At 41.9% G+C, this 14,505-nt stretch overlaps 3 protein-coding genes across 3 annotated transcripts; all 3 read right to left on the reverse strand.

Moving 5' to 3' along the window:
* Positions 1-770: 770 nt before the first annotated feature.
* PVX_086280 (hypothetical protein, conserved) lies at positions 771-2,755 on the reverse strand (the record flags this gene model as incomplete). Its single annotated transcript, XM_001616869.1, has 7 exons — positions 771-880; positions 988-1,027; positions 1,144-1,197; positions 1,390-1,548; positions 1,696-1,821; positions 1,963-2,023; positions 2,232-2,755. 7 exons carry the CDS (start codon positions 2,753-2,755, stop codon positions 771-773), a joined length of 1,074 nt encoding a protein of 357 aa, XP_001616919.1.
* Positions 2,756-4,089: 1,334 nt separating this feature from the next.
* On the reverse strand, positions 4,090-6,673 carry PVX_086285 (hypothetical protein; the record flags this gene model as incomplete). The annotated part of the gene is made up of 1 exon (XM_001616870.1): positions 4,090-6,673. The coding sequence occupies one exon, from the start codon at positions 6,671-6,673 to the stop codon at positions 4,586-4,588; it is 2,088 nt and encodes a 695-aa protein (XP_001616920.1). The 3' UTR covers positions 4,090-4,585.
* Positions 6,674-7,391: 718 nt separating this feature from the next.
* PVX_086290 (hypothetical protein, conserved) lies at positions 7,392-13,127 on the reverse strand (the record flags this gene model as incomplete). Its single annotated transcript, XM_001616871.1, has 3 exons — positions 7,392-7,514; positions 7,822-7,964; positions 8,231-13,127. The coding sequence occupies 3 exons, from the start codon at positions 13,125-13,127 to the stop codon at positions 7,443-7,445; spliced, it is 5,112 nt and encodes a 1,703-aa protein (XP_001616921.1). The 3' UTR covers positions 7,392-7,442.
* Positions 13,128-14,505: the final 1,378 nt, after the last annotated feature.

Genomic DNA, 14,505 nt, shown 5'->3' on the forward strand with positions numbered 1-14,505 from the left:
ATCCGTACATTGGTACACATTTGCGTGCACCCATTTTTATGCCTATTTGTGTAACTACAAATTAGCTCTTTTTTCGTCCTTGTTGCGTTTTCCCGCCGCTCGTGCGTATGCATGTACCATTGAAATATCCAAACGAGCAGCGTGAGGCAAAATGGAACATCGTTCGAGCGAGTTTGTGGCACCCACGTTTGTGCGTTTATGCAATGCGCGCTGCGTTTCACCGGGCTTGCGGCGATCACGGGGGTGTGCAAGAGGGGAGGTGGGAAGATGGGAAAGGGGAAACGTGGGAAAGTGAGTATCTGTGCAGGTGCGCACGTACATATGAGAGTATGTATGCACGCATGTATGCATGCTTCGCGCGTTTTTCTTTTCTTTTTTTTCCCCCTTCGCGCTGCACTGCAACAAATGAACAACCTCTTGACAATTTTGAAACCGCTCACCGTTTTGTGAATCTTAAAAAAAGGGTAAACGTTTGAAGGGCGCGTAATGGAAGATGAAAGGTGCGTCCACGCGGGGGTGCCCATCTTCCATTTCATAACGTAGAAGGGGGGGTGTCCTTTTGGGTAGGAAGCTGGATTTATTCCGGGGAAATACTCGCAAAATTGTGTGGAATGTTCTGCTTCTCCTCGTGTCCTTTTTTGAGAAGGTGGCTGAAGGGGAGGGGTCAACGACGGGCGTGGAATCGCGAGCGGAGTTATATGCCACCTAGATGGATTATTTTTTTGCCAGTTGTGCGTCATATGGTACTACCCCACGGAGCACTGCATCATTTAAATTTTCTGTTTGATAACGATGTAGGTTTTGCGTGGGGCCAATTTTTTTAACCTTTTATAGGCCTCAAGTATCTCCGTTCTGGAGGCAAAGCTCTTTTCTATCATGTCTTGAAAGTGGGGGGAAAAATGGCATACATATGTGAGGATAAAAACAGGTTGTGCTTAACGTGCACGATCGCATGGAGTAGGGCGCATGCGTATACGTGTATTTTACCCGAGATGACGTAGTGGACTATTTCCTTTTTCACCCTTATCTGAACGGAACGAGCGATGTTTTTATGGTTTGGGAATGTATTGCTCAGAGAGTTGTTTTTTTAAGGGCGAATTTTGAAGCAAATAAAGAGGGGAGTTTTCCCAAGCGGGTCCTCACCAGGTACAGAATTAAGTCCGCCAGCCATGGGAGCACGATTCGGTTCATGTTTTTCTGGAAGGCGGGGGGGCACGCAAGGGGGAAATTGTGCATATGTACATATGCGTAGGAATAGGCATATACATACGCATATACTTATGCATAGGAATTGACATATACACCTAACTGTGCACTGGTGCGTAAATACTACACAGTTGAGCGCCGAGCCGTTGGTTCTCTCCCCATGGAAGTCCCTCCCCCTTTTACCTCCAAGCCGCTCGGGAAATAATCCATAAGGGAATACAGGTCCAAGTTTTTCTGAAGTATAAAGTGCATGTTTTTCTGGGCTTTACTATGGGCAATCTTTTTTTTCATTATAATTTCGACTTTCTTTTTGAGTAGGATCCTGTCTTTTATTTTATGTTGCTAAGGTTGAGAGGAGGTGGAAGCGGCAGACATGCAAATGGTGGGAAGAGGATCCGCTACAAGTTTTCATTCACTCAAAAGAGTGCGCATATATGTGTCTGTTTTTTTTTTGTCCTCCTTTTTGCGAATATGAAACGGATTTATTACCGTTTGTTCGTAAAACGTGTCGCTATTCTGTTCGTAGTTTTTAAGGGATTGATATTTCTCTTGTCTGATTTGTTCGTAATGGTTAATTTTGCCTTTTATTTTGCTTAACTCTTGGTCTTCGTAGATCTGTCAGGGGGAGAGGAGCAAAAAAAAGAGAAAAAAAAAAACATAATTCCATGTAAGCACATGCTAGTGTGCATAATGCTGAGTGGAGCTATGAGGGGACTTGCGCACAGGCCCATGTGTTCCGCCTGGAGAGAAAGCTACCTCTTTTAACGCTTCATTTAGGACATCTTCAACGAGCTTCTCAATCTGGGGCTTCACTTTCCTTTTTTTTTTTTAAAGTACAAAAGGGGGTAAACAAAATGGTGAGTGGGGTAGAGCAACGTGTGTGTATGGACGTATAAATTGATGGATGAAACAACCAAATGGGATGTCCTCCCCTGAATTGCATTTTCATCACTGCTATGCTGGAATCACGCATGGTCATTTTTCTTTTGGATGTTCATCGATCGGTATATTTTTTTTTTTCCTACTCGTAATATTTGGTAAAGTCGTCAAGGAAGACCTGCGTTTCCGCGTCCCTGTAGGTTGGCTTCCTTATTAACTCGTTTTTTCTATCCCTAATTCGTTTTTTCTTTCTATCCTCTAACTCTCGCTTCTTCTTTTTTTTAAACTGCTCTATAATGTCTGCGCATTGAAAGTCGTCACTTGAGTCTTCTTCCACGGATTGGCTACTGGAGGAGGGGGTGGCATTTTTCCTCTTCCTCACTGAATCGTCTTCGCATTTTTCCGACTGAATTTGTACATTTTGTTTCTTCAGAAGATGGCTAAGATATTTATCATCACTTTTTATTTGTATGAATGGGGGGTCATTTATTTTATCTGTTTTGTCTTTACCATTTGATTTTGCTTCGTGCGTGGTGTTTCCCCTGCCACGTTTATGCCCTTCACCATATGGCTTAACAGCATCGTTTGGGTGGCGTTCCCCCTTTGTTTTGTTTAACGTTTGTTCGCGATATTTTGCTGATAAGATGTTGTTGTCTTTTTTCGCTTCCATTTTTTTTCCAGGCTTGGTTTCCCCACTGTCTGCGTAGCACGATTTGGCTCTATCATTTTGGGTAGCTGCAAAGAGGGGGTGAATAAGAGCGGGTTTTACTTTTTCATTTTTTTTGATCCACCTTTTTGGAGTACACCCTTTAGGGGGAAACTTATCGCCTTCTTGTGTTACCACTTTTTAGTGAGCTGTGTGTGGACGTGTTGGGGCAATCCTTCCCCTTTTTCCCGCGGGAGTTTGCAGCCTGGTTGAGAACAGTAGCAGTGTGTGTGTGGGTTTCATATTGACATGGGCACATATGTAATCATGAGGGGAACAGAACTCGAGGTGGCCCACTAAGATGCAACCTCCTGCATAGGTAAATCTTTTGTGACGATCTATTTTTGGAAGATGGCGAAAGAGGCGCTGGCGGAGTTGAACACACTTTGAGCATTCTTTCGGGAGAAAATAAAAAAGGGGAAGTTACAACTTTGCGCTCCACCCACTTGGTGGCTATCACACCGTTTAGTTTACCTGTCCGTGCGCTTTTAGAGGCCTCTTAGCGTTCACATTGCTGCCCGATTTGCAGGATGGTTGCTTTTTGGATTTTATTCTGAGATGGGGGTGGAAGTTGGGAAGGACCGCATAAAGGTGCCTTTGTGGTGTCTACATGGAGAGGGGTATTCCTAAGCGGTGATTACGTGAAGAACATTGTGCCTTTATGCTGGCTCTCAAATTTGATTACCCTACTGATTCTACTTTAAGGTTCGCCTCATCTTTCTTCATTTTTACTTACAAGGAAGGGAAAGGAAAAACGGGGAGAAATAACTGCCTGTGACATGCCATAGGGGAACAGCCCTTCCGTGTGCAGGCATCCTTGTCTGTGCCCCTGACCGGGGGGGAGAAGTAAAAAACGGAAGTGGAAAAAAGCTATGACACAGGGCGATGTCATTCGATGTAAAGAGGTTTAACGCAGATAGGGGGACAATGGAGGTGAAGTTTGTTTCTTCTCCTTTCTTGTCTCTTTTTCGTCAAAAGTTAAAAAAAAAAAAAAATGCAAAAATATGCGCATGCACATTTGGGGGCCAACATAGCAGTAGTGAGATGAACGAATTGGTGAAGCGTTTCCATTTGGGGGGAGTCACAATAATGCATGAGTTAGGAAGTAGAAGGGATGGAATAAGTTCCCCGAAAGGCATTTCATGGTTTACATTTCTTTCTGGACGTTTTAAAAGTTCCTCGCGTTTTTATTGAGTATACAAAAAAAAAGTTCGCATATACAGACGCGCTTTACTTTTGGGGGTTCAGTTTGGTCAATTTTTCGTAAATCGAAAGGGGGAGAATAAAATTCATTTTAGGGATGGTAACTGTGTAGTTATTCACAAATTGGAGTGACATGTTGGGGGATTTATCCAAAAGGGGATGGCAAAAATGAAGAGACAGTCTACACAAGGGAGTACTTTCCCGGTAAAAAAAACGCGGTGGAAAGGTGGAGCATAAATGTGTCCTCACAAAAGGGCACATCTGCTTAAAAGAACAAAAAAAAAAAAAAAAAGGGAACGTCTTCCCACTGACAAATAGAGAAAGAATGGGATTCATCTCTAAGAGCTCATAGGTACACCTGGGCGCACTTGTACATTTAACCCCAGATGTGTACCCTTTTGTTCTGCTCTGTTTGGTCACTTTGAAGGGAATCCCCTTCGAGTGAACCCCGCACAGGTGTTAGGGTTGCTCCTATTTTCTCCTTTTCAGTGTTTCACTCTCCCAGTTATGCCGTCTACGGAGTGGATAAGCAGATATATCGAGGGGGGAAATCGCGATGGTCGACCTACATTCCCGCAGCCCACTTGCACATTATAAAAATAAAAAATCGTAGAGGATGTTCTGAAAATGTTGAAGCTGGGTTGTGTCCTCCGGTAGGACAGTGCACTTCTTTTCAAATTGGTTGTTCCGCCCTTTCTTTTTTGTGGCTATTTTCACACAATTCTCCTTCCGCTGGTTCAGTATCACATTAACGGCATCGAATATTTTTTTCACTTTATGGGTGAATTTCTTGGTCCGTCTGTTTGCGTCCAGCACAATTTGAAACTTTCGGAGGTCCATCAAATGTATCAGGTTGAGGAACTCCTGGGGAGAGTAAAAAAAAGAGGTGAACAAATACTCTACAAAATAAAAAAAGTGCTTCCGATCAGTGTAGTGCCTTTTTTGTATAAAGAAGTTACGTTGACGTTCCTTCAGCACATCGATTAGGTATTCATTTTTCAAATTTAAGAGGATTAAATGTTTTAAAATAAAAAGCTGTTCGTAGGTATCTATGCTGTTTAGGTAGCACACAATGTTGAAGGAGAATTCTGCCATGAAGTGGGCGAAAAAGTTTTCCCTCAAGTTGTAGGCCGATTGTTCAATTGGGGGGGGTTCACAATTGGGGGTGGGTTTTATGGGAATGCCGCAAGTTGTGCTGACTGCTTCTTTGTCTTCGTGCGGTGGAGTGAGGAGGTCGTGCAGGGTGTACTGGTTAATCGAGTTTAAAAAGAGGGAGTACCTTTCCTGGATTGATTGCAAGTCGAATGGGGGTTCTTCGATAGGGGTCTCTCCAAAGGGGGGGTAACCAAACGGGCGGATCTCCCAATTCAGCATGTTCCCCCTTTTGAGGTAGTACAAAACGCTTAGAAGGCAATAGCAAACGTCGGGGGTTGTTTCCCCCTTGAGGATAGACTCACAGGATACCCTCTTGAGGAAGGCGTAACATATTTTTACATTTACACAAGCGCCATCATCACAGATATGTTTGAACAGCTCGTGGGAGAGGACGTTCAAATGGAAGACCTTCAAATGGTTAACCCCTTCCGTAACCCTTTCCATGTTTTGAAAGAATAAAGAAAACACTTGAAGGTATAGCTTTGCATCTCTGTACACGTCCTCCTTTACACTTATGCCGTTTTCTATTTTCTCCATGACAAATTTGCCATCAATAAATTCGCACTCTGTGAGCATATTTTTCAGCAAATGGAAGTGAAGGCGAATGTACAGGTCGTAGGTTGACGTATTTTCACACTGTTGTTGGAGGTACGAATTGAGGATGTCCTCTTCATAGGGTTCACTTCCATCGTAGGAGTGGTGGTCACTGCTCCTTCCCTTTTCATTACTGCTAAACGTGTGTTGGCTAAACTGTGTATCTATGCTGTAAATAATTTTTAAAAAAATTCTTCTGCTGATTATATTTTCTGCATGCAAATAATTTAACAGTAACAAACTTGTGTACATGTTCTTTTGTACGTTCATGTAAATGTTGCTATAATTGTGCGTCAGGATTTCCTTAATTTTTAAGTGGGTCTTTTTCATTTCTGCGGAGATGTCTGCTTGCTGGGGGGGGCCATTTTGCACTGATGGGGCTTCCTCCGCCGGGGGGGTTTCGCACAGGTGAGTTTCGCACCGGGGTAGTCTACCGCTCACGCTGTTTGTGTTGCCTCCCTGTTCGATCAGCCTACCGTTGTGTTGAGGTGGACATTCGGGGGTGCTCTGTTCACCTGGAAACGCTTCACCGGTGTCGCCCCTTGCGGGGAGGGCCAAATTGCCCATCACCTCCCCGTAATACTTCTCCTTCCATTTTATATTTTCATTAACATCTTCCAGGTAGTCCTCCGCGTGGGCACTTTCATTGTCCCCTTGCGACGGGTGGAGGAGGTTGTCCAGGTGTATCTTCCTCACGATGGAAACTAGCACGTACAGGTGTTTGCTATTCAAGAAGCAGGAATGGCGAAACAGATGCTCTATAACTGCGTGTAGAATTTTAAAATTTAGCATATTATATTTGTGCGAGAGGACCAGCGTGGACACCACTTGGTTGATTGTAAATGCGTTTAAATGAATTAGTATTTTATTTTGGGCTTCTTTTATCTTTATAAGGTTATACTCGTCTGCCCTGTTTTTCATCGTTTTCATGAGGACTTCAAAATTGTATTTTTCATTTTCCCTTTGCGCAGGCAGAGAGTAGGATATGTGGGTGCTCACTTTTTTTTTTCGCTCAGCGATGCTGCCACTGCTATGGAAGTACCTTCTATGACACCCGCTTTGTTTAGCATCAGGGGGATGCTTTTTCCCCTTCAAAAGTTTCAGCACAGCGAGGCAGCTATTTTTCACTCGCATGTTGTGGAGGTGGTGGGAGTGCTAGGAGTGGTGAAACTGGGGCAAAATTCGCCATGAGGGAGATAAATATGCTACCCGTTCATGGCATTTAAGGGACTCTCAATTTTACGAAAAAAAACAGAAAAAGGGGCGACTACAAATGTTGACACATCAGGAGAGAGCGCATATGAAAGGTGGACCATTCAGCTGTTCTACTCCCCGTTGCGCTTTCCATTTTTTGATGCTTCTACAAAATGATGCTTGAAAGTAAAAAGTTGCGTCAAAATTTTTATTTTTCAAAAAAAGAGAAATAAATAAATACAGCTAAAGTGTGGATGATTCAAAAGGTAAATCTTAATTAAAAAAAAAAAAAAAATTGACAGCGCCTTTGCGGCTTCAAAACGAATGTTTTAAAAAAAAGGTAATTTCTTAAAAAGGGACTTAAAAAAGGGGAACAAAAAAAAAAAGAAAAAAAAGGGAAGGCCTAACAAAGGTGCATACATGCATATATACAATACACGCTACATGCACACATGCATTCGTATACTCCCGAATGCCTACTACTACGTATGTTTAAGAGAGCGTTTCAAAAGAATTTGCAAAAGCCCTCCCTGATTTGATGCAGCTCGTTTAGTGTTTTTAGCCAGAATTTTATTAGCTGAAAAGGGGGGCAAAAGAAAAAAAAAAAAGGGGGGAATCCATATTTACACGTCGGCAAAAGTGGGGGGATGTACGCTCAGAAAAGGTGTTCCTCTAGTTAGCATGAACGGAGAAGTACACACACGCGACAAATTTGTGCAAAAAAATAGCAAAAAAAAACAAATCTTTGTGCGCTCGCAAAATGGAGGAACCACCTAACGTGGCGCATAAACAGGTTCGTCAACAGTAACGCATTGTCACACCATGTACATAAAATGAATGCAAAAAAGGGGGGCAAAAAATTAAAGAAGTATATCCAGCCTTACCTCATCATCCGAATGCGTCCTGGTCATGCTGTTCGTCGGTTTTAATAAAAATAAATTTCCATAAATGGACGAATTTTGATACAAAACAGTTCTTACGTTTTTGTAAATGCCTATTAATGTGCTTAGGTCCTTGTTTATTTCATCTGCGGGGGGGGGAAAAAAATAAAAATAAAAAATAAATGCAGCTATTTCATTTATTACTTGAAATTTTCCCCTTTATGTGGAGGAACACACGAGGGTCCACCTCCGATGTAACATCATCAACCACATCGGCATCACGCAGGGTTGCAATGTTGGCAGAAGATGGGGGACACTTCTCAACACACAAATTAGCGCTCACATAAGTGCGACCACCGCAACGACGTGGTATTCCACGCCGAAATCTCATTATGCAAAAAAAAAAAATTACTTAAGTTGGAGATGGTGTCATAATTATAAAAAAAGAAATTGTAAATATCAAAGCTGCTAATTTTTTTATTCGAAATGTTATTAAAAGAAACGCGGAGCGTTTTGTTGTAGTTCCAATTGTATATACCCCATAGGTAAAAATTAACAAATTTGGTGGTACATTTTATTACATTTTCCGTTTTTCCACAGGTTTTATCATCCGTGTTTTTCATTTTTGAGATTTTTTTCAACCTAGATCTGGACCTTTTTGGTTTCACATATGTGTCACTGAGAAGGTCACTTTTTTTTTTGCGAGTTCGTCTTCTTCTCCTCCTCCTTCTTTTCACTTCTGTCTTGGTTTGTTCTATTAATTTTTTTTTTCGTCCTCGTTTTTTTTTTTTTTTCCTTTTCCTTTTCTTGGTTATCAACGTTTTCTTTATTAGTTTGAATCTCTGATCTATTTTTTTTTCCGTTTTTGTTTTTGCTTTGGTTTTTTTTTCCGTTTTTATTTTTGCTTTGGTTTTTTTTTCCGTTTTTTTTTCCGCCTTCTTTTCCATTTTCGTTTTCATTTTCGTTTTCCCTTTCATTTTCGTTTTTCTTTTCCTTTTATTTATTTTTAAATAGTAATAATTCGCGTACGAGTACCCTATCAGGGGGGTTAGAATGAAGTCGTTATCAGGATATTTTTTCTTTTTCACATTTTTGCACTTTGGATTTAATACTTTCACAATTACGTTTTTGCACAGTTTGCTCACGTATATATGCATGACGTAAACGTATAGTAGAATGTTTATGTCCTCTTTGCAAAATTTGTACAGCGTTTCAATTTTTTTAATTTTTTCATCGTCTAGGAATTTTTTTATGTGCTCCGCGAGTTTGTTCTTACAGTAGTTGTTGCAGTAGGCCTGCGTGGTGCTATACACTCTGGGCGTGTCATTTTTGTTTGAGAGGTCTATGTGCACTGTTAAATTATAATGATCGTTTTCTTCCGGTTCCTTTTTCACGAGCTTGTTCGTGTTGCTCACCTTTCTGAGGTGCGCGTTCGATCGGTTATCCACATGGTTTGCCTCACCAATTATGGTTCCGTTTACCGGATCGTTTGCATCACTAATTATGGTTCTGTTTATCGGATCGTTTGGGAAACTCATAATTGCTCCGCTCATCTGACCGTTTGGGAAGTTCATAAGTGTGCCGCTCATCGGCTCGTTTGGGAAGCTCATAAGTGTGCCGCTCATCGGCTCGTTTGGGAAGCTCATAAGTGTGCCGCTCATCGGCTGGTTCGCGTAGCTCATAAGTGTGCCGCTCATCGGCTGGTTCGCGTAGCTCATAAGTGTGCCGCTCATAGACTGGTTCACTTCGCTCGCTCCTGCTCCGATCGCCTGTTCCATCTTTTCGTCGTACTTTGGGCTATCCGTGAATTCGTTCCTGTCGCATGCATTCTCGCCGTTTAATGCTTCCTTCTTTTCGTAGGAATTTTGGCTAGTCGTTGACTCATTCTGGTCGCTACCATTATAGCCATTCGCTGTTTCCTTCTTTTCATAGGAATTTTGGCTAGTCGTCGATTCGTTCTGATCGCTTCTACTGTCACCCGTGAGTGAATCCCTTTTATCGCCCAGAATGCCATTTTTATAATTTGTAGGTTTTTCATCGTTATCCTCATTAAGGTCTCCAAAATTTTCTTTTTTAAAAATTTCTTCCTCATTTTTAATGTCCATTTGGGCCATTTTTTGATATAAGGGTTCCACTTGGCCTTCTAGCTGTTTAGGGTTATCCTTCACAACTGCTTCTTCAACAAATGCACTAGGGGTGTTACCACCATTGTCATTTAGCTGTTCCGTATGGTCATTTATGGTCACTCCATTTTCATCTACATTTTCTTGTTGACAGCTGACATGTTTGTGTATCTCGTTTGCGCTTCCTTCACCCACGGAGGGGGGATCCAGCACGCTGTGTTCATCTGCTTCTTTACCATTTGCAATTAATTTACTAATAAGTGTATTATCTGGGTCTACCACTTGGTCATATGCCTCCCCTGTGACTTCATTCACATTCGCACATCCTTGGTTGGCCTTTTCGTTGGGAGCCTTTTCACCTGGATCTTCTTTTCTGAGGATTACGCCTTCCTCCTCATTCGCCTTGGCTACTACGTTTATGCTCTGCTCGTTCTCATTCGTGTTCGTTATAACTGTTGTCTCCTTTTTATCGTCCTTCATGTGGTTATTTTCCTGCGCAGTTTCGCTTCCAACCGTTTGGGGTGGAGTTCCCTTTTTACCCTCTTCATCATCCGGCTTCAATTTCTGCTTGCTGTTCTCCGAAAGTTTAAAAAAATGAGCGAATTTGGTAAGATACGTGTTTGTTCTTTCCTTGTTCAGGTTGAAGAGGGACCTTTTTGTGAATGAATCCTGTGTCACTTTGGTGGGGTCATCACCACCCAGTTCGTTTGGCGCTTTGGAGAGGGGGTTCGTTTCTGCTTCGTTGTTCTGCGCTTTGGTTTCGTTTTCGCGGGGCGCCTCCTCCTTTTTGCGGTGCATTTCTTCTTCCTTTTCGTGGTGCATTTCTTCTTCCTTTTCGTGGGGCACCTCCTCCTCCATTTCCTTTTTCATTTTGACTTCTTCCACCTTTCGCCCCCCCTTAACTTCTTTCGCCTCTTCCCCGTTTCTCTCCTCTTGAATTGGTACTACTTTCTTCTTTCTCCCCCTGCGTTTTTTTTCGGTCACTTCTGGTTGTACCACCTCCTTTTTTCGCTTCTTAATTTTTAAGCCTCTACCAACCTTACCATCTAGGGATTCTTCTTGCCCCTTTTTCCTTTTCCTAACTCTCCTTCGCGTTCTTTCCTTGGTGACACTAGCCTTCAACGGTTTGTCTGCGACCCGTTCTTTTCTCTTTCTCTTGCCTAGCTTCACTTGTAGTGTACGCTTTTTTCGCGTTTTTCTCTTTTTCGTTATGTCCCCCTTTGGGGCACGCACCCGGACTTTCACGGGCGCATTCTCTGTGGCCGCCCCCTTTCGTAACAAGCTGTGAACCGCATTAGGGTTAGGGTTATACATATAGTCGTAAATTTTCCTCAAACTTTTGTACTTGGCGAAAGATATGCTTTCTATTTGTTTCTTTTTTGAGTTGTCAACAATTTTGATGATTTCCAAAAGTTGAAAAATGTCCATATCGATGTTTAGGCAGGAGAAGTAGAAAGAATCGTTGAACCAGAAGAAGGAGGGGACTATTAAGAAGTAGGAGAGAATGCTATTTTTACCTTTGCAAATGCTTTTAATGCATCCTCTGTATGCAACCCCTTGTGGGGACTTAAACTTGGCTAGTAGATTTCCTTTCAATTCGTATTGATACGTTTCTCCTTCTATTACTTTTCTTTTCCTTGCATACTTTTGGAGGCTGATTTTGGTTTTTTTGCGCCTTTTTCGGGAGCCTTCTAGTTCGTCGCTTTCAAGGGGAGAATCAGTCGGTTGCTTCGTCCCGTAGTCAATGAGATACTTCGCCGCGTACTTGGGGGGTTGCTTCTTCCCGAAGTTAAGGGGTTGCTTGGTTCCGAAGTCAAAGGGTTGCTTCGTACCAAAATCAAAGGGTTGCTTCGTACCAAAGTCAAAGGGCTGCTTCGTGCCGAAGTCAAAGAGCCCCTTCGTGCCAATGTCAATGGGCTGCTTGGTCCCCAAGTCGGCTGGCTGCTCCATCCCCCAATCGACGGGGCACTTGCCGAAATGGTCTACATTACTTGCGTGGGGCATATCGTTCTGCTGGCCATCCACATGACCCCCCTGATGGGATGTGCTTATCCCGTTGTCGTAGTCGCTTCCCACTTTGCCGCTCCCGCAACTTCCTCTGTGGGAACCCAACAAATGTGATATTTCCCCCTGTGTGGTGGCATTTGCTTCATCCAGATGGCCATCAACCTTGTTCGAGTGGAGCATCTTCCGTTTGCTATCCTCTTCTTTCTCCTTTTTGTTCCTAGACAGAATTTCATTAAAGTCATCATTAGTTATGAGGACATTATTCTGCAATATAATTCGGACGTCTAATTTTTTAATAAAATTTAGGACAAGGTGATCTACATGGAGATCTTTTTCGCTTTTATAAATTTTCATCAAATTATTTATCATAACATTTTGTAAATTTACATTATTCGCATAGAGCTTTTTAACTTCCAATAATTTCACGGCGAGAACGAAGCTGACTTGATTCTGTATGTTTTTGCAGAAGAGCGTTTTTATAACTTCCCACTTCTTATGCGTAAATAGTTTGTAATGTTTGAAGGCTTTTTTGTACTGTAAAATGTATTTATAATTTTCTAACGATTGGACTATGTAGAATAATTTACTGGCTTTTCTTTTTTCATCATTTTTACGCATTACGCAGTTGCTTATGCTGTTACTGTGTATAAGGGCCGTATCCTTTGTGTGCGTTTTTTTTCTCCTGCGTCTTTTTTTCATTTCGCACTTGAACTCAGGGTTGTTGGCGCTGTTGTTATTGTTTCCCGTTTTTGTGTTGGCGTGCATTTCTTTTTCTTCATTTTTTTCCTTCACATTGGTATGTTTATAGTCCTGTTTTTGCTCCTTTTCGTAAAGCTTACAATTGCTTTTTTCGCTTGCATTGGAGTTAGAAGCTTGGTAGGGGGTGCTGGCTCCATTTTCGCTTCCCAAATTTGCAATGTAACTTTGAAGATACTTTCCATCATTTATATTGTTCAATATTTTGGTGTAATTGGCCAGGGTTACATTATGATCGGAGACTAAAAGGATATCATTAATTTTGAGTTCTGTGTAAAAGTTGACTACTCTCCCAATTCCTATTTTGTTTTTCTCCTTGTGCTTGAAGAATACTACGTCATTATGTTCGAAGGCGGTTAATTTATTCTTTTCTTCACGTTGAGTGTGTTCATTTTGATTTTCATTTCTTTTGACGCTTTCCATTTAGTTAAGGGTAGTAAATGTTCTTTCCTTTTTCTCGAATAAAACCAACACACTAGGAAGTGGCATACGGGGGGGTGGTGAAGCCGTTCAGATGGACTTACTGAAGATGCGCTAATTGTATTCATTTGATAGTTCTTATTTGCAGCAAGGGGTGAATACAATGGGGTGTTTCATTTTAAAAAAAAAAAAAGAAGAGGCGGAGGAGGAAGAGGAAGGCGAAGAAGAAGGAGGAGAAACGGGCGACGAAGAGGGCGCAGAAGAAGGCGGTACACAAATGGGAGAAAACACGGGGGGAATTGTTTTATCTTTAAAGTATGACGGTTGGGAAATTAAAAAAAAAAGGTTAAAGCGGTCGGCGGGTAAGCGGCGGGCGGTGAACGGGTGACAGAATTGAAAGACTGGGAAAGGCGGAACAATGTACGTTTTACGCGAAATGTACAAATGTACGTTTTTATTTTTTATTTTTTTTTACATACACTGTATGCATATTTCTGTGTAAATATGCGCGATTTGACAGGGCGGTGGAAGGCAAAAAGGGGGGTGAACATGTGTTAGCAGTACACACTGCAAATAATCTTTTTGCAAATTTTCAGACAAAAAAAGAAAGAAAAAGTTGACACGTGCATCTTAAAACGTGATTGTACTTTAGGGGTACCTGCGGCGGCCAAAGTGATAAATTCACATGGCGCGAAATGGAAGGTTACCGGGAGTACACGTAAATACACATGCGCATATGTACACATATATGTAATACACATTTGTGTATATATGTATGTATATATGGGTATACACAAATGCGTACAGTACACTACGTATGTTTTCACTTGCGTGTACGAATATACGTGTGCATACGTTATACGCAGGCCGGCGCGCATACACATACGCATATGCATACATGCAATTGCGTCATCAAGAGAGAAAAATGAAAAGAAGGATAAACGATATGCTTTATTTCATTACTACAAAAAAAAAAAAAAAAAAAAAAAAAGTGATTATGCTATTTTAGCCATTTTAAAATGTTGACACAAATGCGGAAGGAGTGAATTACGCTAAATGGGGTTCACATTTTTTTTTTTTTTGCAACATTTACCATATGCGCGATAGGTTGTTCGTACTATCCCATTTTGTAAAAACCAAGTAGAGTGTACACAATGTGAGGAGTTCTGCACAGTTATGTCACGCATGACGTGAGGCGGCCGCTTGGAACAACGAACCAACAGAACGAAGAGAAATTCTTCTAGGTGTTGGTGGAGCTACGAGCGAGATGCGATATGGGCACGTGCACGTTCACGTACGGCAACGTGCGTACGCATAAGTCGTTTTTGCGCAGCCGTAGGTGGCCAACTAAGGAAACACGAAGCAGGGTAATTTGCAAAAA

This window comes from Plasmodium vivax, chromosome 13 (genome assembly GCF_000002415.2).
Source record: "Plasmodium vivax chromosome 13, whole genome shotgun sequence".
NCBI classification, from domain to species: domain Eukaryota; phylum Apicomplexa; class Aconoidasida; order Haemosporida; family Plasmodiidae; genus Plasmodium; species Plasmodium vivax.